Genomic DNA, 23,505 nt, shown 5'->3' with positions numbered 1-23,505 from the left:
CTCATCCATCATCAGCTGTTTTCTAAACCTCATGATACTGCAATGACAATAAAAATGAATGCTTAAAAATTCAGGGGAGGCCTTGGTTCAGAGCGTAGAGTGGTTGTCCTCCAATTGAAAGGTCAGTGGCTCAGTTCAAACCATGTCATCTTGTCAAAATGTCATTGGGCAAGACAACAAACCGTACATTGCCCCTGATGTGTTCATAGGTGCGTGACTGTTGACAAAAAATGCTGCATATTCTATATACAGTGCATATATGTTGTTAATGTAAATGAGAATCAAATGCAAATTAGAAAGACAAGGTTAGAAAAGTGCAGTCTAACACACCTCACACAGCTATATGCAGCAACAAGCCTATATCTCTGACCAACATTTTCTTCATGGGCTCTGCAAGATGCAAAAGTGATGGATCATGCCAGTGCAACCGAGTGGAAAATCAATTTTCCCCTGAGAAAACTTTCTCTTACATACATTACATTTTATGCTGTGTGACTCAGACTGAGATGTTTTATTTTCAGAAATTTTGATTCCGCTCACGGCAGTACAGACAGCCTGGTGATTGAAAAAGTGGGAGTTGGTTAATGAGATAGGGAAATACGGTACTTTGGAAGCAAAGCTGGGTGATGCAGAGTTGTAAAAGTGTTTGTACTCATGCAGCTTTTTGGCCTATGTTGGTTATTAGGGCAAGCAATCATCTACAATGCTGTATTGCTTGCTGGGAAGTGTTTATCTGTGGCTCCTAGAAATCTAAAATGGTAATAATTTGCTCTGGTAAATGGGTTGTGGGGAGGGAGGGTAATGAGAGACAAGTGGTCAGGTAATTTGGAAAGGAAAGGTGGAGAATTGTAAAATTAGAATTTGACCCGTGGAAAAAGAAAGCAAAGAGGAAAGAGCTTGAAGAAAAACAAATGAGTCATGGCCTAGAGAGGAAATTAAACCACATCCTGAGCAGGGAAAGGAAGAAGAAATAACAAAGATGATGTGATGTTGATAATTAAAAATGTCCAAATGCACACATTTTTGTTTACTTTTGAGAGGAGAGCGTATTTCTCCACGTCACTGTCGGCTGAGAAAAAACATTAGGTTGGGTATCAGCAAATTGATTTGTAGAGAATTCTGAAGGGGAAGTCGAACACATGTTTTATATTAATTCAAGTGAGGGGTGTGCTTCTTCCCTCCACTTGTCTTTCTCATCACGTCAGTCGTGAAAAAAAAATAAAGTTTTGATCTTGTGCTGTAAGCATTTTCAGTATGGCCTGACAACCCTCACTCAGCCCTGCTGCAAAATGTAGCTACTTGATGTTCATGGCAACAGCAACTTAGATTATTTGCCCCAGAGATAATGAAGCGATGCAGTCTGTGGCTGCTGCAGTATCAATCAATCTGTCACGTTGCCACATGAGCAGGTGGATACAAATTTTCAGAAAAATTCATACCACTTCACTCAAATATGAACAGCTCTCAGGAAGCATGCAGTATGTCCAAAAACTGAGATGGTAGGGAATATCTGGGACACCTGCATTTTATCAATGGATATATCCTTGTAACCTTCCAATCCACTGAGGTTGGAGCTCAAATTTTATTGAACCCGCATCTATCAAAACACTTTGTCCCATGGGGTGTACCTGCTTCTGTAGCCAACCCCCTGCTCAACTCACCTCATTATATCTATCACTGTCTAATAGAAGTCATCTATCTCTGCAGCAACCATAGGAATAGGTAATGGCAAATTCCAGCTGGAGATACAAAAACAAACTAAAGCTTTATTCGATCTGAAAGACAAACAGAAAAACAGAAGGCGAGGAGTGAAAGAAAATGTGAAGTAAAGACATCAACATTTTAACTGAGAAACGTGCCAGCATGCACCGATACAGAAGCAAATATTTCACAGTAGAGGCAAAGGTCTGAGACAACGGCTCAACATTTGTGTGGCCACGAACATGTCAGGCTATCTCAGCCAAGCAAACTTGATACAGATATTTCCTGTTAGATAAAGAGTTTGAGGTTGAGCGATAATCAACCATAGCAAAACATGCTGTAGCCAGTTGAATGCTGTTAATATACTTGTACTTATATACTCTGAATTTTTTTTAAGACTGCATACTACATTATCTTTTTCAATAGATACATACACATACACACTATTACAATAAGCTATTAAATTTAGAGTTCTTTCATCACTTGAAATCTCTTCAAACATTTGAGTTGTCTAAATTAAATGGATTCAGTTCTAACCACATAATACGAATAATATTTTTATTGTTGATGTTTCCAAAAAAATAAATAAATAAATAAGAAAAGGACCAGGTCTCACTCCCACATTATTCAGAATGTATAGACCTAAACCTTACTTGCTTTTTATAATGGATAGGCATGTTTATCATGGCTGCCTCGCGTAGTCTGCATTTGTTTGTGCGTGTCATCAGAAAATAACGCTATGCGTTTGCAAGCTGCAACATGTAGGTGCCCAAAAGGGTAGTGTATGGACAAATTCGATCTGAGGTAGGGCAGTAGGGTCAACTGCGGAAAAAATGGTGTGAAGTTTGGAAAACAAGCTTGTAGAACAAGTCTGCAATTACCCAAATCTTTGCCACTGCACAGTGACAAATATGCTTGTAAACACAAGTGTATATTTTTACCCATACCCATCCAGCAACCCAAATCTATGAAAACAAATCCCGAAACAAAACGTCTTACAAAGAAGCCCAAGGTATCTTATAAGCAGATCTGTCAAATCTGGACTGGAAGCCACGGATTGTAAAGAAGCAGCGAGTTTTGCCAGATGCTATGAAGACTCCATTTGGAAGTAATAGTGTGATTAAGGTGTACACACAGCTTAATGTGACTATTGCTTACTCTGAATATGACATTATTCAGGTTAAAGTAATCAGAAAATGCTGTTTATGTAGTGGTCTTTTACTCAGTAAGGTCAATTTATTCACTCACTGCTTTGCATTTAAGCCAGTGAGTATTGCAACATCTTTTGCTATAAAACCAACTGCTCCTTCTCCGTGCAATCCTTCTGCCTGCAGTACTGTGTTGTCTTTAGTGGGCTCATCAGTGTGGGGAGGCAAATAACGTATAGGTGGACAAAGAAGGACGGTGAAAAAGTGAAAAGGTTTAACCGTGACCTACTATTTTACAGCCATGGGCAGCTTTTACTCTACAATGTCATTTAACAAACCTCTACCCTTTTGGTTGTACTTAATCTCTGAGATTAGACACTTGGCTTTTTTAAGATGGGGACCCATGCAGAGTGTCAGGAAAGATAATATAGTGGGTGTGACATGTGAAAAGGGCTGCGAGTCAAACTTGAACTCTTGAAATAGATGGTAGGAAGCTTAGCAAGCTTAGTCACCAGCCTTGCCTCTCCTTACATTCCTCTTTTTCTTCATCTTTATTGATAAATTTCTTCTCTACCCCTCCTCAGAATGATAAAGAAAAAACAATGAGTAGGAGTAAAATGCCACAGTCCACATTCTTCTTGTTTGCTTATAATTGGAGCTAGTCCAAATAATTTATTTCCATTGTTATCAGCAATTATGCAAATCCCTAAAGTCATTCTCAACATATGGCCCCAGTTTTTAAAGATTCCAAGCATTTTTGTTTGAATTATAAAGACTTAAGCATCCTATGTTTTGGTTTTCCCTTTTTAAGTCACAGGGAAACATTAAATAAACACAATAGGCTCCCTGAAGGCAAATGAAGATGGTTCTGATTTATGTGAGTAATATTCAGCGTTCTGGACTATTGCAGACTATAAGATGAGTATATGTTGTATAAAATGATGTTTACATTCCTATGGTTTTTACCCCATATTCTGTCAGGCCTTTTGATAGTAACCATTTTATTACCATATTGCACATGATATGCTTAAAGACTGAGGAACCGCCATAGATTAAATCAATATAACATCAACACACCTCTGACCTACAATGCATTATTCCTCCCTTCTGTTTTCACTTATGTTAGGAGAGATTCCAGGGAATTGTTCAGACAAGGTTGTGACCCCATGTAACTTCATGCTAAAATCAACAAATTGCCATCACTGAGAGTATAGGTTGCCATGTGGCAAACACTGCTGTTTTTTACGAGTACAGGGTGGCACTGATTGAGTTGTGGAGGTTTTTCTTAATTACTGTTAGTGACCTTGAGAGATTGTTTTAGGGGGTCAAATTGACAGAGGATTACACTTTTTAGATAGGAGGTGGAGTCCCCAATATTGGTGAGACTTGTGTAGAGAAGTTTGACTTGCAGCATGTTGATGTTGTGAAAATATCTATTAGGACCACAAAGTACAAGCTTTTCTTAAACCTATCCGAGGAGCTCGGTGGCCTAAACTTAGAACAGAAAAAGTAATGAAACCAAGTAGAAGCCATCCATCAATCATCCTATTCAGAGCGGTGAGGGGTGGGGGTAGGAGCCCATCACAGCTGCCATCAGGTGAGAGGCAGAATACACCCTAGACAGGTCTCCCGTCCATCACAGGGCCAACACAGAGACAAACAACCAAGCACATTCACTCACTCCTGTGATCAATTTTGAATCCACATAGAAACAGCGACAGACACACTCAAGAAAAAAAAAAGGATACTACAAATATAAATAAAGAAAAAGCTCCCATACAGGACTCCACACTCTGCTGAGAAAAAAAACCTGTCTTTGAGACCTCAAACATTCTGAGTGGACTTTAACACTTGTATACAACTTGTTATTTCCAAACATTAATATATGTAATCTTGGAAGTCACTTGCAGTCCACCAAATCTATATTTTTCATGAATCATCATCTCCGCTCACAACATCTTCATACAAATCACCCACAGCATAAAAAGTAGGTCTTCTTTAAAATTTCTTAAGGTATGTTGTCTCATAAAGCAATATCAATTTGCTTAATTTTTCATTTTCATATCAAGGTACTGTGGACTCCAGTTGGGCTAACATCACACAATAGTAAACAAAACTTAAAAAAGGTACATATATGCATCTTGAATCTGATCCTTCTGTGTCCTTTCAGAGTAAGGCTATGATGAGAGCAAATGAAAAATGCAGGTGAAATACAAACACTGGGAAGATGTCATGATCTATGGATGGGTTAACCAAACTGTGGTCTCATTATTTCATCATTCCTTTATCTTAAAGCAACACTAGAGAAGCTAGTGAAACTATGAGCCAACTTGTTTTGAAGCACATTGACTTTTTTATGCATACTTCTAGACCTGTATCTGCCTTAATTTTGCTTTATGGTCGCTTGACATTTTTGTGGTCTCTTCAAGATGACAACAAACTCATGTACATTGGTGTACATGTGCAGGGCCCACACGGATATTTGTATTTATGACAGTTGTGTCACATCCCACAACTCTAGGGGGAGGCAAATTCTCTGGTGTTACTTTAATGTGGTCATTCTTTTAGCTCTTGTGCAATGCCCTTTTGGCCAAACCCATAATCTGTGCTGAACATTTAATATCATCCAAAAATTAAAGTTAACCAGCAAAAGAACCCAGTAGCTAACAATAGAAATAAAAAATCCAATGAATCAAATTAGTTAAACCAAGGCAATAAGGGAACATGTCAGGGCAGTTAAACAGAGACTGCAGGTTTAAGTACCACAGTGGGTGATCAATTGAGTGGAAACAGGTGTGCAAATTGACAACAAGGAGCAGGTGAGAAAAACAGCAAGAGTGGACTAATCACAGGCAGATGGAAAGGTTAAACAAAATAAAGACATGATTACATATATGATTATTGAAAAAGCCCAAAAAACTGACAACCATGACAGTGATATTTTTAACCTGAACTTTATGTATTGTTTTTAGCTTGTTTACACTTGTGTGCTGTTAAATTACTGTAAATCATCTTCTCTAAGCATATGTGATGGGCTTGGATAGATTTCTTAACTCAGGGTGTCTGTCCCTCAGGTAATAGAGTCAGTTTTCCACTAACCACAGGGTTGGCAGTTTGATCCTCTGCTCTCTACAAGCCAAACTGTCCTTGAGCTGGACATTCAGCCTCAAGCTGTTCCTGATAGCAAGTTAGCTCCACTTGTGTATGAGTGTGTGTGATCATTTGTAGGCTTTCAGTGACTTCTGGCTGATGGTCAAAAATATAAGTCAAAGTCAAATTTATTTGTATTGCACATTTCATGTACAAAACAATTCAAAGTTCTTTACATAAAATAAAAGCATTGCAGCAGGGAGCAGAAAAAGAACATAAATAGAAAGAAATAAAATAATTAAAATTAATTAAAATTAATAAAAACAAGCAACAGTCTAGATAAGTTAAAAGATACAGTGCAGATTTCATGCATAGACACATGAGAAAAGAAATGTTTTTAACCTGGATTTAAAAATGTTTACATTTGGTGACAGTTTAATCTCCTCTGGCAGTTTGTTCCACTTATTTGCAGCATAACAGCTAAATGCTGCTTCTCCATGTTTAGTCTGGACTGGACCAGCTGACCTGAGTCCTTGGATCTCAGTAGCATGCCAATACAAAATGTACCGTGCCTTGACAAACACCGTAAAATGCAAATAAAATAAAAGACATAAACTATATCAGTGCCTCATCCTTCTGTGTTCTGCTGCTGTGGTTTTCTTGGATGTAGTGATTCTGAGTGATATTAGAGGCCAGCTTGCTGTCTGCAATGTATCGCCCCCGTGGGTCAGTATAGTTCAGTTCGGCAGAAAGAGGCAGTCTGTGGGAAGGGAGATCTGCTCAGCCATATTTCACGTGCACTTGAAGATTAAATTGTTTTTTGTCCCTTTCAGTCTTTTAAAAGAGTTTATGTTTTTTTTGTTTTTTTTTATCTCTCTCTCTGTTTTATTAATTTTTGTCATTCTAAAGTTTTTCTTTGACTTTGCAATTTGACTCAAGCCAATTCTTACTGAAGAGTGCCTTGTCCAAAATCAATTAAAGTTGATTATGTTGTGGCTGAGCTTTGGTTGCACTGTATCGCATCTGATGAAAACGTGCACGTTCAAAAACTTCTCTGATTAAATTTCTGATACTGATACACATCTTCATCTCAGCGTAGTGCATTGAACCAACAAGAAATGTAATCGATTTTTGTGTTGTGGCTTATTGGCTAGAAAAGTCAGAAATCGCATGGACAATCATGGTCACGTAACATCTGCAGTGCTTCATCTGGGAAAAATCGGAATTGCATGTGCCAGTCTGTGGTATGGAACTATTTGGCCGTCTTTTCTTGCTCAGTTCAGTTGTTTACATTTTTCACACTGAGGAAAGCTCTTGTTAGGCACATGTTGGACCATGGCACAGATGCTCTCCCTCTGTGCGTCTCTTTCAAAGCAAGGATCTCTATTGGAGCTAGAATGACACATTGTTATATTTAGCATGGACTTTAGTAAATCTTGTAGGGTTCTGACGAGAGTCTTAAATGACAGGGCAAACCACTTAAATGTGCTTTTAGTTTTCATAAAGGGAGGCATCTGGATTAGTCAAAATAAACAGAGTAAGAAATACAGATGGATACAAAATATGGGGCTAGAGTAGAACTCTGTTTTCCTGTTGTTGTTTTCTAGCATGAGAATAAGGAGGCCTCTGCCTAATGCATTTATTTTTGCTTCTCTGTCAGCTGGCACATTTATACAGTGACTGCACCTAAATATACAGTACAAATAGAGATGAGAATGAAAATATGACTGAGGTAGCATGAAATACCCCCATGGCTCAAGAAAGAAAGTTTAAGACAGTGCTTTAAAAGCAGTGCCTTTAGTTCTTTTATTCTGTTTGCATGCATACTATTTAACTGGATGGCCAATGAACCAAAAGTGTCAGTTATGGATTTCAAGCTGCAGTCATGTGTCTTTTCAGCTGCTTTTGACTTAATCTTTTTTTCATGTGCATGCACTGCTCAAGATCGTTCAGATGATTTCCACTTGAGTAGGGAGGTGTGTACTGTGGTCAGCTCTGAGGGCGTCTGTTTCAACGTATAAACAGTCTTTTCCCTGCCTGAAGGCCTTATCAGCAACTGGCCTTCCTCAGGATATCTGCAAGTCATAGACCAGCAACACATAAACACAGACACACATGCGTCTACCATGGGAATTCTAGTCATAGCCTGAATCTTTTTTTATTATTATTTTTCTGGTTTCCGAGCATATTGTTTGAATTCAGATTCACTGCTCAGTCAACTGTCAAAATGTCTTTTTTTCTGGGTTTTGCAGACAGAAAAAAAAAAAACTGTCAAAATGTCAAGAGCAGTGCTCCATTTCACTCCTAAATTACTAAAATTTTTATCGTATTATGCTACTGTCTCTCCTCCTTGCGATATATAAAGTAACACACATTCACCTACGCACAGAACTAAATATTTGACCAGACAAACGCTTTCTGGAGCTGAAAATTCACCAGTAGTGTCTGCCAGCAACACTTTGTACGAGTGTGTATGTTCAGTGTTATTCTCGTCTTGTGTATACATGTGCTTTTGTGGAAGGAACGAAAGAACAGAGCAGTAAAAACAAAGCAAAAACATTAAGCACACATTCTTTTTGTCGATAGGGATTTGGTTGATATCAAGATTATCACGAGCTAGTGCTGCGAGGCCAGTCGAGACTATATATGGACTGAAGCTTGAGAGCTTACTCAAACAAAGATGTATGTATGTGTGAACTCAAGCAATGATGTATGGTCTCAGTAATACATACACACGACAAGTGATGTTTGTTATGAATTAAAACCAGATTTAAGGATCCATTGAAACAACTCATGTGCTCAAAATTGTAAAGCTTTGCTTGATTAATGAACCCACAGTAATGCTATGAAAAGAATGCCAGGACTAAACATTGCTGTATTGGTGCAAAATATGATGTACCCCCTAGCAGATCATTGTCTCACTTGTGAATAATTACGTTACTGAATAAAAAAAAGTGTTTCTTAAATGAATTAATACCAGATTTTTTTTAAGGTGTAAGATGCAGTCCCATTTTCACACTCAGGTGTTGTTGTGCAGAGATAATATACATCCTAAATTGAAAATTTGAAATTAGATAACTTTTTGTTATGTGCTCATCTAGTACTTTTTTGATAAACTTTTATGGATGTGATGTTTGAGAACTGTGAGCTTTGCCAGTAAAAACAGTTAATGGTATTTTGCACCAACTTAGACAAACTCACACACCAGCTGCAGACAACACATGGATAATTGTCCGTTGCAGGATTGCAAAAATCTCACAGTGCCAGTGTTCCAAAACTGTGGAAACAACACGCAATATTATGTTATTGAGCATTTTTACTGATAAGCTGCAGTGTTTACGGCAGCATAATGAACGTTGATGTTAACTACAGTTCCCAAAGCTAATATCATTTTCTAAAAAGTGCCTGCTGAGTTTAAATATCTGACAATGAAACTCCATTTTTGGTAGAACCTGTGTTAAAAGAAAAAAAAAATCAGGTGCCTGGAGGTTTCTACTAATCATTAGTTATAATTAGATGCAGCATTTTACAAATATTTTTGAGATTAGAATGTATCTTTGTAACTCCCACAGTTGTTAAAACATTCTGTATATAACTTCAAGCTGTTAGACCAGATTACATGTTTATAGGCTTTGAAGTACAGCAGTTTTACATTTTCACACTTACGCACAGCCAGACACATTCAGACACATACATTTGCAGAATCCTGGGGTGTCAGACTTTGCAGAACACTGATGGTTGTTATTTTAATCGTTTTAACTGTGTATTTTTGCCTGAGATGGAATGTTGATATAAAGTACTTTCTTTAAACATACATATCCTTTACAAATGCATGTTGGCTTGCCAATTTTAATTACTTTACATCATAAAGGTCTCTGAAGCCAGAAGTATGTCCACACCAAGTTATCCATATTAGCCTACTAAGTTGTTGCATGCAGCAGGTTTCTGCAGTAAAGCTACTATTCTTAGAAATACTTGGAGTTATTTTCACCCCATAAATCTTGGTTTGTTTTAACATCCAAATGGGAACTTTAAACAGCAATTGATGGGGAACTCCTGCCACAATAGCTTTTTAAGGCCATAAAAGTGTTTATGGTTAGCATTAAATTTAGGTCAGGATAATGATTAGTGTTAGGTATTCACTTGTAGGGGTTAGGGTCAATGAAGAGTCTCACAGAAATACAGAAACAAGGCTGTGTTTGTGTGTCATATATCACAAGAGTGCAACAGGCAGATGCAAATCTTTAAATGTGTGGTTTGATTACAGAGCTCACTGAGTAATCATGAGTTGGAATGTCATTATACTGGCTGATGTGAGCCCATAGTAAGGTGGTCTCTGGCTGATTTCTGAGGGTCTTTGATCAGACTCAGGTCATCCTATGCTTCAAACAGGTGTGTGTGAGTTTGATTGATGACCAACTGGCCTTCTCTGAGCATATAGCCTCTGTTGCCCGGTCATGCCGCAATGCACTATTCAATATAAGAAAGATCAGGCGGTTCCTGACACAACAAACTACCCAGCTCCTGATACAAACCATGGTTATTACTTGCCTTGACTACTGCAACACCCTCCAAATGAGCCTCCCGGCTTGTGGAATAAAACCGCTACAGATGGTCCAGGACGTGGTGGCGTATCTGATTTCTCGATGTCCTGAAAAGGGCATGTCACATGTTCATTGAGCAACACTGGCTATTTGCATCTGTTCGCATCAAATTCCAATTGCTAATGCTAGCAATGCTAGCAAATAAAGTGATTTCTGGGTCTGCTCCCACCTATCTCAGTGCTCACATAGAGACCAGAGTTATCCCTGGACTCCTTCGTTCCTCCAAGGAATATCATCTGGTGCTTGCCACCCCCACCTTCAAGAAGCTCTCCAGAGTATCTCCCCTCATAATAAACTAGTCACTCACTATATTTATCATTCACTCATCTTTGCAAAAGAATTCAAATAAAAAATATGTTTGTAAAGAATAAATATGGCCAATTCTCGCCTACAAGAGAGAATGATCAATGCACACCATCTCTAACTTGAATTTTATCATAATGGTATTTACATGATATGAGACAAACAAAAAGCGTCTTACCTTCACATACAAAGAAAAGACCAAAGAGCAGCAAGACTCCAAAGGTCCTTTGAGTTTAAAATCTGATCACACCTGACAAGAGAAGGCTCATGTGATCAGCAAGAGAGAAGCTTAACCCCCGAGGGTACATTACACCCTGTTTCACCCCACTGCTTTAGATGAAAGGATGAGAACCAATTTTATGCAGTGTTGGACATATACATAGAGGGGAGGATTTAGTCACAGAATCTGTGACCGATGTCTTAGTTTATGTCTGACTAAGGGTTTGTGTGTGAGTCAGCACCCTTAAGAAAAAAGGTCTTCACATGAACAGTGTTGTCCATAACACAGTTAAGAGGCACATTAGCAGCTGAGCCTACAACAGTGTAAATGTTAACAAACCAAAACCTTTCCTCTCAGTCTTGATTCAAATGAAATGTGACAGCTTTCCCATATACCCCTATGATTAAGTCAGGTGCATATGAGCACTCACATGGCATGCCAGTGAAATGTGCGTATTTAGTGTTGTGTGCTTGATGCTGTGCTGTTTTTGAATAGGTGTTAACTCATATTCGCTGTACAAAGAATTAGAATTTGCGGACTGAGGGATTGGTGCAGGAAAGATAAAAGAGGACCCATTAGCCTGGGCAGTTAGCCTATTTAAAAGGCAGTAAATTATTTAAGTCATTTACACTACAGAGCCGTCTGGGCTCACTACGGTTTACTCATCACAGCTTTACCGTTAGTGAGCCAGTCAGGGGTATCTAGGGGGGTTACTTGTTAGATTTGACAGATGTATGAATATGTACCTTATAGATCACTAAAAATCTGGAGCTTCTGGAAAGCATGATGAAAGCATTGATGCAGCATGGATCTGGACATGGTGAAAGTTGGACCCATGTGGCCCTGTGGCAGCTCAGTTGGGGTAGTTTTTACTCCAGTAATAATTGGACTGGTGCATGGTGGGAGTTTACTGTAGGGCGAGCCGTATGGCTCAAGGCAAACATGCAGACATTACCACACATGCACTTACTACACACAAAATGAGTGATCACAACCCAGCACCAAAAAGTTTGCATTGGCTTTAAAACAAAAAGGCTACTGTGCTTAATATTTCCTTTGTAACCATTTGCACTAAAGGAAATCCCATACTTTCATCAACTCTCTTCCCAGTTACAGTTGCTGCACAAATAACACAGAGGGAGGTGGTGGATCTCTGTTTTGTGTTTTCACATTTTTAGTTGCAATTGGGAGAGCTAATAGTTTTACCAACTGTCCTTCTCTTCTCTTCTTTCTCTTCTCTTCTCATCTACTTCATCTGCCAAAACGTCAGCCCTTTCCCACCCTTTCACCCTCCTCTCTCTGTTTTTTTCTTCCTTTCTTTCTTTCTCTCTCTCTTCACAGACAGGGTCAGTAGCTTTCACAGAAACAGAAACAGGAAAAACAGGAGGTGAGAGGAGCTCCATGGCAGGTGAGAAGCATATTCCACTCTATGAATTAACTCAAATTCTCTAACGTATCCTTCCATTTTCCTTATCTTTTAATCATGCGCTTTCATTTATTTTATCTTTAAGTCTTATAGTGTCTTGTGAATATTTAACTCTCTTCATATCTGTGTTGACATCTACCTTGATTACATTTTTTACTTTAAAATTGATAATTTAATCTGTTACCCTCAGCTCTCTTTTTCTACTATTTTTTCACTCCATTTCTGCAGGATAAAACATAGTTTACACATGTTTATTGGAGATATGAAGAAAATTGTGAAAAGATGAAAAGGCAGTGTGCATTTGTGTGCTTGTGTGCTATATGTCTGTGATATTTTTCTAATTTGTGTTATCCTACTTGTGTATTTTTCTGGAAGTGGAGGCACAGCTGGGAGGTTGTGATCATGTCAAAAGAGTACATATTTATGTGTTGATTTGCTCCCAACTATTCTGTCTGCCCTGTCGAATGTGCTGCCGTTTTGGACCTCTTGACTTTGTCTGGCTAACTTTTTATCACAAGGAGAATAATTATGTGCTTGCAAGAATTTTGTGAGTGCTTGCATGCACTAAAGATTTAGTTCATGAATGCCTGACATTTTCTAATGCTGCAGGATATAATCTTGTAGGTGCTTCATATGTTTTGCCTTTTTCAGTAAGTAAAGAGCGGGGACATATTTATTTAGAATTTATGTTTATGTGAGAGTGTTTTAACTCATCTGCTTTGCTTATCTTGTGAGTAATTTTGTGTGTTTTTACAGTGGCGCTGTAATGTTTGTAAATTATTGAACATGAAATGAAATATTAGATTTTCATCCTAGTCTTAAAAGGTAGATAAGGATAACACAATTAAATAAATGGGATAAAGTTATAATACTTATACTATAAGTTAAGTTAAGTTATAAGTTATGATGCATTCTTTTTATTAACTAATAAATGACCATTACTTATCTGTGGGTGGTTCAGGAAGTAAATCTCTTGGGCTTAATATAAAGGTGAAATTAGTGTCTATTTTCAGTCAATAGGATTTTAGTGAGGTGCCCTGTTTCTCTTAAATAGCAGGGCTATATCAAAGTCTGAGCTTCACAACACAAGATTGTAGATGTATCATTACACAAACAGAGGAGATTCTGAGAACTTAAGAATAAGTACTGCTCAAAAGCTGGAAAAGGTTACAGTACCAAGTTTAAAGAGTTTGCACGCCACATAAGTTCAAGACCATTCTTATCCTACACAGAATGTAATAGAGCTCAAGGTTGAGAGCCAGACACAAAAAGAAGGGTAACTTCTAAGCAACTGACGTGCTCTTGCATTGACTGATGTTAATGTTAATGAGTTCATGATGTAAAAAGCAGAGCACACACCTCAGCAACTTAACTCAGCAGCACACTTTCATGTCAGAGAATAAAACAAGTGGATTACCAGCATTTATTGTGAGATTAAGATGGGTCAGTATAAAAAGACAGTGGAAACAAAACACTAATCAGCAAAAAGATCTGTGGATGGAAACTGTACCTCCCAGTAAAAGACATGTGACTGTCAGAGGCAGAGACAGTATTTGTAGGTTTAACTTCAGGGGAGCACTGAACGAGAAAAGTGTTCACAGCAATCCTGCAAGAACAAAAGGCACTGCTCTCCAAAAGCAGCAGTGCAGTTGATCTGCAGTTTGCTGGAAATATGCTTGTGAAATGATAAGAGCTAAATTCAACTTTGATTTAAATAAGAGTGTTAATGTTTGGAGAAAGAGAAAAGTGATTTGCAAAGTAAGAAATGTGTTCTGTTGGTGAAACATGGTGGTGGTAGTATTATGATTTGGGCCTGCTTTGACGCTTTTCAAAATTGGACAGAAAATGATCAAGAAATCTGTTCATGAACAGAATCTCAAAAGAGGTCACACTGGAAGCCTGCAGTTCTAAACAGACATTCCACTGAAGCGTGGTTAAAAAAGAATAAAGTTAATGTTTGGGAGCATCCAAAGCTCTAATCTTAATGAAAAAAAAATCTTGAAAATGGGCCCGAAACAAGCATTATTTGTCAACTAACCTACAGATATCCTAGAGTTGTAACTGTTCTAAATACAATACAATAAATGTATCAAACGTTAATTGAAATATTTAATTACACTTATTTTTGCACCAGTCATTTTCCAGTAGAAATAAATTGCGAAGTATCTATTTGTCTTGTATGTTTAATTAGATTCTCTTTATCTTATTTAGGATATTTGTAAGAAGCATGTTTTAGAACTTGACAAAGATTCAAGGCTCATTGTATGTGTGAGATGCTCACTGTCAGTCAATAGGAGAGAATGCGTTGGGATATTGTGCCATTGTAAATGATCCAGTGTTCTATCGCAGCATACTCTTTTGTCCTTCTCTGATATATTTCTCTTTTATATTTTACCACCCACCCCATCCTCTAAATCTGACTATAAAACTGACTCTCCTGATATCATTCTCTTCCACTTTGTTTTTCATAGATTTATGCCCATTTCCCATCTTGTTTCTCTCTCTGTTATCTCTTCTTCTGCCTCTTTTTCAGTATCCTTCAACATCCGCTACTGTTGGTATTGTCAGATGGCCAAGTGCTAATTAGCTTCAACACTCTCATTTACATCCACCAACGGAAGCAGCCATAATAATAGCTAAGTTCCAACTAGAGGGGCTTGTGTGCTCCAATGAATAATAGATGTTGTGTCACTTCCTTTTTCACTAATGAAAGCAGGCAACTGCTCCTCATACTGGAAAACTCCTACAGGGCTGTAATGGTAGTCTGAGGAAGGAAGCTACTCTCAGTCTGTGTATGAAGGCATAAAGCTCATGCAACAGAGAAAAAAAGATAAGTAACCGTTTTAAGGAAGGCGTGGCGAAAAAGTTATCTTTTCCTAGACAGAGGCTCGACAGGTGGTAGCAGTCAGGTCAAGTCCATGGCAGATAGTCCAAAGTGCATCTTTTTAAGCTGTCACTTCATTTAAACTTTCTACATTCTACATTACCCCTTAAAACATCTTAATTTCTGAATTTAGAAATAACCAATCATTAAGTACATGAATCTTAGGTCTGATAAGGAAACAAAGACTTGATTCTAAATGTTGAAGAGATGGGTGCATTTAGACAGTTGTGTGTTTGCAGGTGATCAGGTATGTCAGAAGTAAGTCCTTGCATCATTTCTTTTAGTTTACCGACATGGTGCACAGCATAGCATATTTTGTGGGAGCATTATTCCAAAAATCTTAGTTAAACACAAAGACTACACACATCACACACATCATCTTTTAAGTACTAGGAGGAATTCATTGGATTTTACAGTGACTGATGCGTTTACACCCAATCTCTTTTCTGTATATGGGAGAAAAAAACTGCAGCTAACAGTAGACAGACTTAAAAGGCAAAGGTTTGCGCCTTTTGGTTTCTTCGGGGTTTTGTGTGTGTGTGTGTGTGTGTGTGTGTATGTGTGTGTGTATGTGTAAGGACCAATTTCTATTGTTTGCCCTGAGCTTAGACAGGAAATGATTATATCAATCTTTTATTATTTAGAATGTGGAAACAATGTTTAGTTTATGATAGAATAATGAAAACACACATTTGTAGAAAGACATTTTGTTTCTTTGTCTCTGTTTAGTTCAACAAATGACTGACTGTCAGTAAAAAAATTTAAGGCAACCAGGTTCTCTAAATGCATTGTCCATACAATTAGGTATTATCTAGACAAGATCTGCTTATTATTGTTCAAATTCAAGGTTTGAATTAAACTATCCAGTACATACCTTAAGCTGAATTTGAATTTAAAATTACAGTCTTGCCTATAGTAAAACAGCAGTCCACTCACTATGGCCCCGTGGGATCATTTTCATGTTATTTAATGAACCCCATGAACAGACGTTCCTTCTCATTTTCTCTGTGGAGTTGAGAACCAGATGTTGTTCGGCACAAAGTGAAAAATCCAGCCTCTGCTGAATACAGACTCTGTCAGACTGGACTTTGCTAGATCATAACGGGTTAAAACTCAAAAGAGGATGTCTGGAAGATAAACTAGACTGGATCCAAATGACTGAGGCGAAGAAGATTAAAGGCAAGTTGACTCAGAATGTATCCTACAAGAACAGCATTGCCAATGTACTATACATAGACAAAGATAATCTTAGACAGGCGTCAGATGGACAAGACTGTTCTCAAATATCTGTTGTAGAGCAGGGAGATTGATCTGTTCCTGCAGAGAAAACACACACACACTATGATGTGCGATATCAAATAATCCCTGTCTTCATGATGTGGATGCTAACAGCGTCTGTCATTTGATCTGGTTCAACAATCATAAACTCTGCTGTTCCCAGTTGTCATGTTGGTGATTTTTCTCAATTTTCTCAGGTCACTGCACAGGAGCATCTACATTCTGTGTTATGCCATTATGCAAAATTGTCATCCACAGCTGCAACTCTCTATATAGATGTAATTGAGTCATCAGCTGCGTCTCTCTGCCTCACACTTGTATCATAGGAAAATTCTCGATAATGTTTAATTTACCGTAAGGTACCACGTATACGCAAATTGGTCTCAGAGCAAATCATGAAATAATAACCAAACAACATCTTTCACTTGTGAAGAGGGATTCAAGGAGTTTTAGCATGTCATCTACAAAAAGAAGCTTAGTGGTTTAATTCTTAGCAAGATACTGAACTACACATTGACTGCAATGTGCTCTTTGATAATTGACTGTGTGTATGAGTGAGAAATCGTGCAAAGTACAGAATATAAAAGCATTGTGTTGAATGTGTGAATGTGACTTTTACTGTAGAGCACTCGTTATCAACAAACCCAGTCCAATTACCATTACACAAATAATCTTTTGCAACAAACTTCAAAACTATTTAACTTTAGTTATTTTAGTTTAGTTTCCTTCATGCTTGCATCATGTTCTGTGACATTTGTGGATGGGGTGGGATTATCGTCAGTACCATTGGAAGTGGAACTAATATATGGTAGACATTGCAAGAGTCAGTTTTATACCAAGTCATGTTGTTATGGTAACGTAAACAAGAAATGTCTGAACCTAACCAAGTTGTTTTAGTCCCTAAAGCTAATCAAACAGCGAGTAGTGTTTATTTTGTTATTAGAAAACAATTAGCAGAGGTATTACTATTTGGAATTGTTTAGCACATGTCCAGGTTACATGTTTTTTTTTTTACAAAATGTCATGAGATTGTGCCATCATACCGAAAAAAACTAAGGCTGAAGGTGAGAGATGTGACTTTTTTGTAAGATGAAAGAAAATTGTCACTATTCATTTCCAAAATTACATATAGTAATTTTAAAGGTAGGGACATTCTAACTCAAGTTATATAATGGTGCTTTGAATAACTGCTTAAAATAATTTAAATGTTGTTAACTGGTATTGTTCAATTGATTTCTCAGGTAAAGAGATGAAGAAACTCCAATGATAATGCAATGTCTGATGTCGAAAACTGCTGGATTCTTTTAATCCAATAACTTAAAATGTCAGAACTTCCCGGTTACCACCTTTAGATGTGTTAAAATTACACCAGCAATTTTGTGCCACAGTAGACTTTCAGTAAAAGTATTTTGTATCTTGTCTGCAATGTCTATCAATGTGTCTTTGTCTGCACATGGCTTGTATTTGTTTGTGGAGAGTTGGCATATTAAGCTGGACAGTCTGCTTACTTTCTCAGGATAGTACAGGGTAAACAGAGATAAGTGGTCCCATGTCAGGGCAGTGATAACGACTTGACACCTGCGTTATAGTTGCTCGACTTGCCTGTTTCTCTCATCTGCAGCTGCTTGCAGTTCTTCACTGCCTTTTTCACAGCTGATGAATACTTGCTTTTAGAGCTGCAGCTGCACTTCATGGACATACTTCATGTGAGAATGTAATGTATTCATAAGCATTTTCAAAAAATTATGTATAAAATGAAAACAATGAGAAAGGACATCTTGAAGAGTAGGAAACATAACAGTAAGCTTCTCTGCATATATGAGATATGAGTACCACTGCCACTCCCACTGCAGCCTCTTTTGCACAAATTTCTTCTCCGCCCACCTCTTGTCCCCTGCTTGCTCTCTCCAATCTTATTTCCTGCTGGTCTGTCTTCTGTCCAGTCCTGCTTTTTGTCAGTATACCACTAATTCAATCTCCAGTACACAGGCACTGCAATGTAATGACCCATGACATTCAATTAATGCTTCTTGGTGAGTTAGGTCAGCAGTAATTTTATGCGTGTAGATGTGTGTCTGTCTGATGTGCATGATGTGTGAATCCCTCAGTAGGTGTAGTGTGTAGAATTTATCAAGGAAGGTAATCAGTATAACCTTACTTGATATCCTCACATACTTCTCTTCAGACTCTTCTTGACTCTCTAAATTGACTTTTGCCTTGTTTAAACTCAAGTGTTTTGGAGCATTTATCTGAGTGTCTTCTTCCTTCAAAATAAGTGCAAAACACAACTATTATGCATGATTGGGTTTCCATGTTGGTGATGTATGACAGCCCCTAGCTGTCAGTATGAGCTTATTTACTGTACTGTTATTACTCCTGTCTTCCGGCCTTCACATTACAAATATCGTTGCCTCTCTCCCAGCTGTCACATATATTGGATTGGCGCTGACAGATTACAGCATGCCCTTTAAGAGGTTATGTGCATGTGTGATACGTGGTTGGAGTTTCCTGTTCAAACACCGTGACTCAGTCAGACTCATTCTATATGAGCTTACATAGTAATCAATGTTCAAGAACACACAAACAAGACCTCACAAAAGGGAGTGACACACACACAAACAGTTTTAGATACACTTACCCATGGTTTCATTTAAGCTTTGTATAGCCTACAGCAAATACTTTCAATTTGGATTAGCATGCCCTTCATAAGCTTTCAGCTCATAGTCATTATGACTGTAATCCAGAGTGGATCGTGCGTTAGTGTCAACACAGGCTTCCAAAATTTAATTAACCTAACCTGGTTAATCTACAAGTTAGAGTCATAATATTATAAGGCTCAACATCTTCTATTAATTGGATAGTGTAGTGGTATGATTTCTACCTTTTGTGTGGGAGACCAGGATTAAAATCCCCTGCATGAAAGGTACTACCTCTAGTAGGGGTCATTAGGCAAGACCCCCTTACCTGTAAGTCGCTTTGGATAAAAGCGTCTGCCAAATGCATAAACATAATTGTCCATATTACTGTGCTGAGGCTCACCAAATAAGCACGATTCTTCTGTTGCTCTGAGACTGTCATGAGACATATACACATTAGGAGTGACTTTCATTTTTAATGTTGCTGTATGTTCATTTACAGGTTCACAAGTGAATTATGGGGGGCCTGAATGAAAAGGTTTACGTGTTTTTATTAAGGACATTATTATTTTTATAGTGTACAATGATGCAACACCTCTTGATCCTTTTGCCTTTGTATTAGCTCCTGTCTCTTTAAAGCTCCATCAGTTGACTGATCAAAAATGGTGGAGTGCAACGCATATTCTAATTGTTTAGGTGCAGGCAAATAGTAAAAAAGACTTTACCCTCTCATGAAGGAGGGACCAGTGTTTATTATGCCAAAGGAATTTAAAAAAAGAAAACATTTTAACCTCCTTTCCTCACCATTTACAGATTACAACATGTTACTATCATGGCTAAAACTCAGCCTTAATAATTCCAGATAGTTTTATTCAGTTAGGAACCTCCCTAAGCAGAAAAAGATGATTTGACCGCACCCAGCATTCGAGATGTGCTGAGACTCCCTTGCTTGTGGACTTTGTAACATTGTAGATCTTTTTCTTGCACAAAAGTCTATGAAACAAACTGAAGAAAAGTAAAAAATAGCACAATATTCCCTCTTTAAATATTCTCACATTTTTTTCTTTAAAAGTTCCCTGAAGTTCAAGAGATTGTGACTACCATATTTTCTTTTCTTTTGACCGCATTTTCTTCTCGGTCACTTTTGCCCACCATCTTCCATCTGGACAAACCTGTGTGCCCTCTTTGTCTCTTTGTCTTCTACGCTTCATCAAAATTTCTCATCTATTTTTCTTAAGCTTCTCTGTTTTTGTCTCCCCTCCTTTTCCTCCACCTTACCTCTATGTCTCTTTTAAAAACTGATCTAATTAAAGAAGGTGTTGCTGCTTGCCCACTGTGTGCAAATGCCAGTAAGGTCTGCCTGTACTTTATTCAGTAATTACTTACACATTCTTTTGCTCCCATATCGGCTAATTAAGCCTCAAGGACAGCGAGCTGATCGTAGTTGCATTAAGAAAAAGGAAGAGTCAAGAAATGCCTTTGCTCTTCTCCCTCCTGGGACACACAGAGCGAGTGGATTGTAGAATGGTTGCCATGGTAACAATCACACAGTGTCAGATGCTTTCAGTCAGTAGATCTGTGAGTCTCTCCTAGGGTGTGTTTATCTGCTCATCTGTAACAGAGACAACAGTTCTGCTCTAGGTCACCTTTTTTTTTTTTTTTTCATTATTAGGACTCAATCTGTGAAGACGGGACAACGGCCAAATAGAGCTTGTCACATTTCCTGTTAAGGGTGGACTGCTTGTCATTTTGATTGATTACTTTGCCAGCTCATGCTCATGCTCGCCTTGCAGTATGTCACCACTCATCATTGCACAATTCACAGTTTTCTTCACGCCAAGGGCTATGCACTTCATTTCGTACTGGTGTCAATAGTTTTTGCACTATGTGGGACAGACACACAGGTGTCTCTAATGTTTTGCTGTAAAGGTGATTTTGCATATTAGATTGGTATCCTGCACATGGTCAAAAGCAGCAAAGGGCTCTATCACATGAAGAGAATAGTGATAACCTTTTTGAAACACAGTTTTGTTCAAAATCAGTGAAAACTTGATCTGATACTAAATTATTATTTTTTTAAATCATCTTTATGGTGCCAGAACAAATGTCAACTTTTTACTGATAGCTGAGTCTTTTTGCAGAGAACATTTTTCTCTTGGCAGCACATACTTCTTGCAGATAGAGTCAGTGTGGGGGTGTATTTTTCCACCCTTTATCAAGACATCAAACAAATAATATGAATGGGAAAACCGCCTCCTAAGAGAGTCCCCATATTTCGACAAGATTTTTGATCTTCTTTGAGTGTAAAAATGGCACCATAATAAAGAAGCAAATGGCAATTTACAGAGAGAAAGCTGCCAAAATGGAAATGCACAATTTAGTCTTACATCAGCTTTAATATTCCCCAGGGGTATAATTTAAAGCAATGCATGATAAGAATCACTTGTGAAAAAAACAAAAAAAGAGAAGAAATCTGTTGTGTTCAAATACATGTTCTAAATACACTGTGGTGGATCCCCTTCCAAGATATTGGACATGTTCAATTTAAACTGCCTCACAAGTTGAAATCTGAACTCCAGCACTTATTAAACCACAGCTTCAGGCATATATGCACTATGTCTCCTGCACAGCATGTATTTTTTTCCTGGGACACAAATTTGCATGGGAATCACATGAATAATGTGTGCCCCTTTGCTAAATACCCTTAGAACTGATATTTGGCTTGAGGGCTTAAGTGTTCATTTAAAATAGATTTGACTTGTGCAGCTTACTCAAAGATGGGTAAATTGCCTGTGTTTTATTATTAGGATTGGATATTTTATTAGACAGCTTTACAAAAAGCCTTTAAAAGTTTGGACTTCACATTTTGAATTGCTTTTCACTTCACTTACAGCAGCTCTGGTTTCTTGGCTTTTCCATCTGGAACAAATGATATAAAATGGCACCAAATGGCCCCTTCTGTGAACCTGCCGAGGGTTGTGTCTCTTAAATTGAATCAGACCAATGGACGTTGCAGCACTGTTTTTAACTTTCCTAAGCAATTATTATCTAGTTTTACTCAAAGCTTAATGTAATTTTGTCTGCAGTAAACTAGCTAAATTTACAATGTTTGACTGTTTATTCGTATGTAAATGTGATAAAAAATATGCATAGTTTATTTGATTATGAATTTATGAACAGAAATGTGATTGCCTCAGTACAACCATCTGGACTGTTACCACAGCTGCACATCTTTACATTAAATGAGGTGGTGGTAAAAATGTGTTCTGTTTTATAGTAACCTTGAAATACTGCATTATTATTCAACATTCTGTCTGGTTCACGTAAATACTTTTTCAAAAGATATAAGTTGGAGTTGACCTCTGGAGTCCTATTTTTAATCACAATTTTTGTTCTCTCTAATTTGATATAATCTTGTATTTCATATCATTAACAGTTTACTTGTTTAAATTTAGTTGGAATCTGTGTCTTGGTGTCATTATCTGGACTTTTTAATGTTACTGTGGACTGTGAGTTGTATTTGGCTGATATGAAAGGTGACTGCTTGCCATGAGTCAGCCTATTCTATGATATTTTTCCACCCAGCCAAGCAAAAGCTGAAGTAAGGTCTTAGAACTAACCATATTTGTTGTGTCAGAGAAATAATTTTGCCATATTTCAGTTACCTACTTTTTATTTCAGAAAATATTAAGCACATCTTCTTGAACGTTGTGCATAAGTTTTCCTTTATCTGTTTTTAAGTGTGTGTATTTCTTGGATGTGAACAGCACAAATATTACCCTTGTTTAATTTTGTGCCTGTTATTTCTCTTTTATCCAGGCTGCAAGCTCCAACTGTAGCAAACACAAGTAGATGACTGAGAACTCTGCCTCCCATGATGGACAAGAAAAGTGGTGAGTGCCTCTAAACCTCTATGACACCAATAATGTCCTTGCTTCTAACATGTGCCACAGATCACATCTTATTTTCCAACTCTAAGCCTAATAATTTGTCATGCAAAATGCTATTTTTGTTCATTATGTTCATCAACATCAAGAATAGGGAGTGAAACATTTAGCTTGATTGTCCTGTATGTAGCCAAAAGCAGCAAAGAGCTTATTTTCATCAGGTGATAACCGCCCTCTATTTCATACTGTATTCATAAGCTGGCACAGCATGAACAGCATTTTACATGCTAATTAGTTTGTTTTGGCACAATCACTGCATGATAATTAC

At 37.7% G+C, this 23,505-nt stretch overlaps 1 protein-coding gene across 3 annotated transcripts in view; it reads left to right on the top strand.

The window, feature by feature from the left end:
• kank4 (KN motif and ankyrin repeat domains 4) overlaps positions 1-23,505 on the top strand; it is a 73,556-nt gene that overhangs the window by 31,809 nt on the left and 18,242 nt on the right. For 2 of the 3 annotated variants that reach the window (XM_072389094.1, XM_072389093.1), the window contains exons 2-3: positions 12,337-12,474; positions 23,110-23,183. In XM_072389094.1, coding sequence (XP_072245195.1) covers positions 23,165-23,183 — 19 coding nt within the window. In that variant the 5' untranslated portion in view covers positions 12,337-12,474; positions 23,110-23,164. The remainder of the gene's footprint in view (positions 1-12,336; positions 12,475-23,109; positions 23,184-23,505) is intronic. The other variant, XM_072389095.1, reaches the window with a different exon arrangement.

Source organism: Leuresthes tenuis, unplaced genomic scaffold, assembly GCF_036924035.1.
Source record: "Leuresthes tenuis unplaced genomic scaffold, fLeuTen1.0.hap1 SCAF_7, whole genome shotgun sequence".
In the NCBI taxonomy this organism is placed as follows: Eukaryota; Metazoa; Chordata; class Actinopteri; order Atheriniformes; family Atherinopsidae; genus Leuresthes; species Leuresthes tenuis.
Note: the sequence above shows the minus strand (reverse complement) of the source record. Positions and strands in the feature narration are given on the sequence as shown.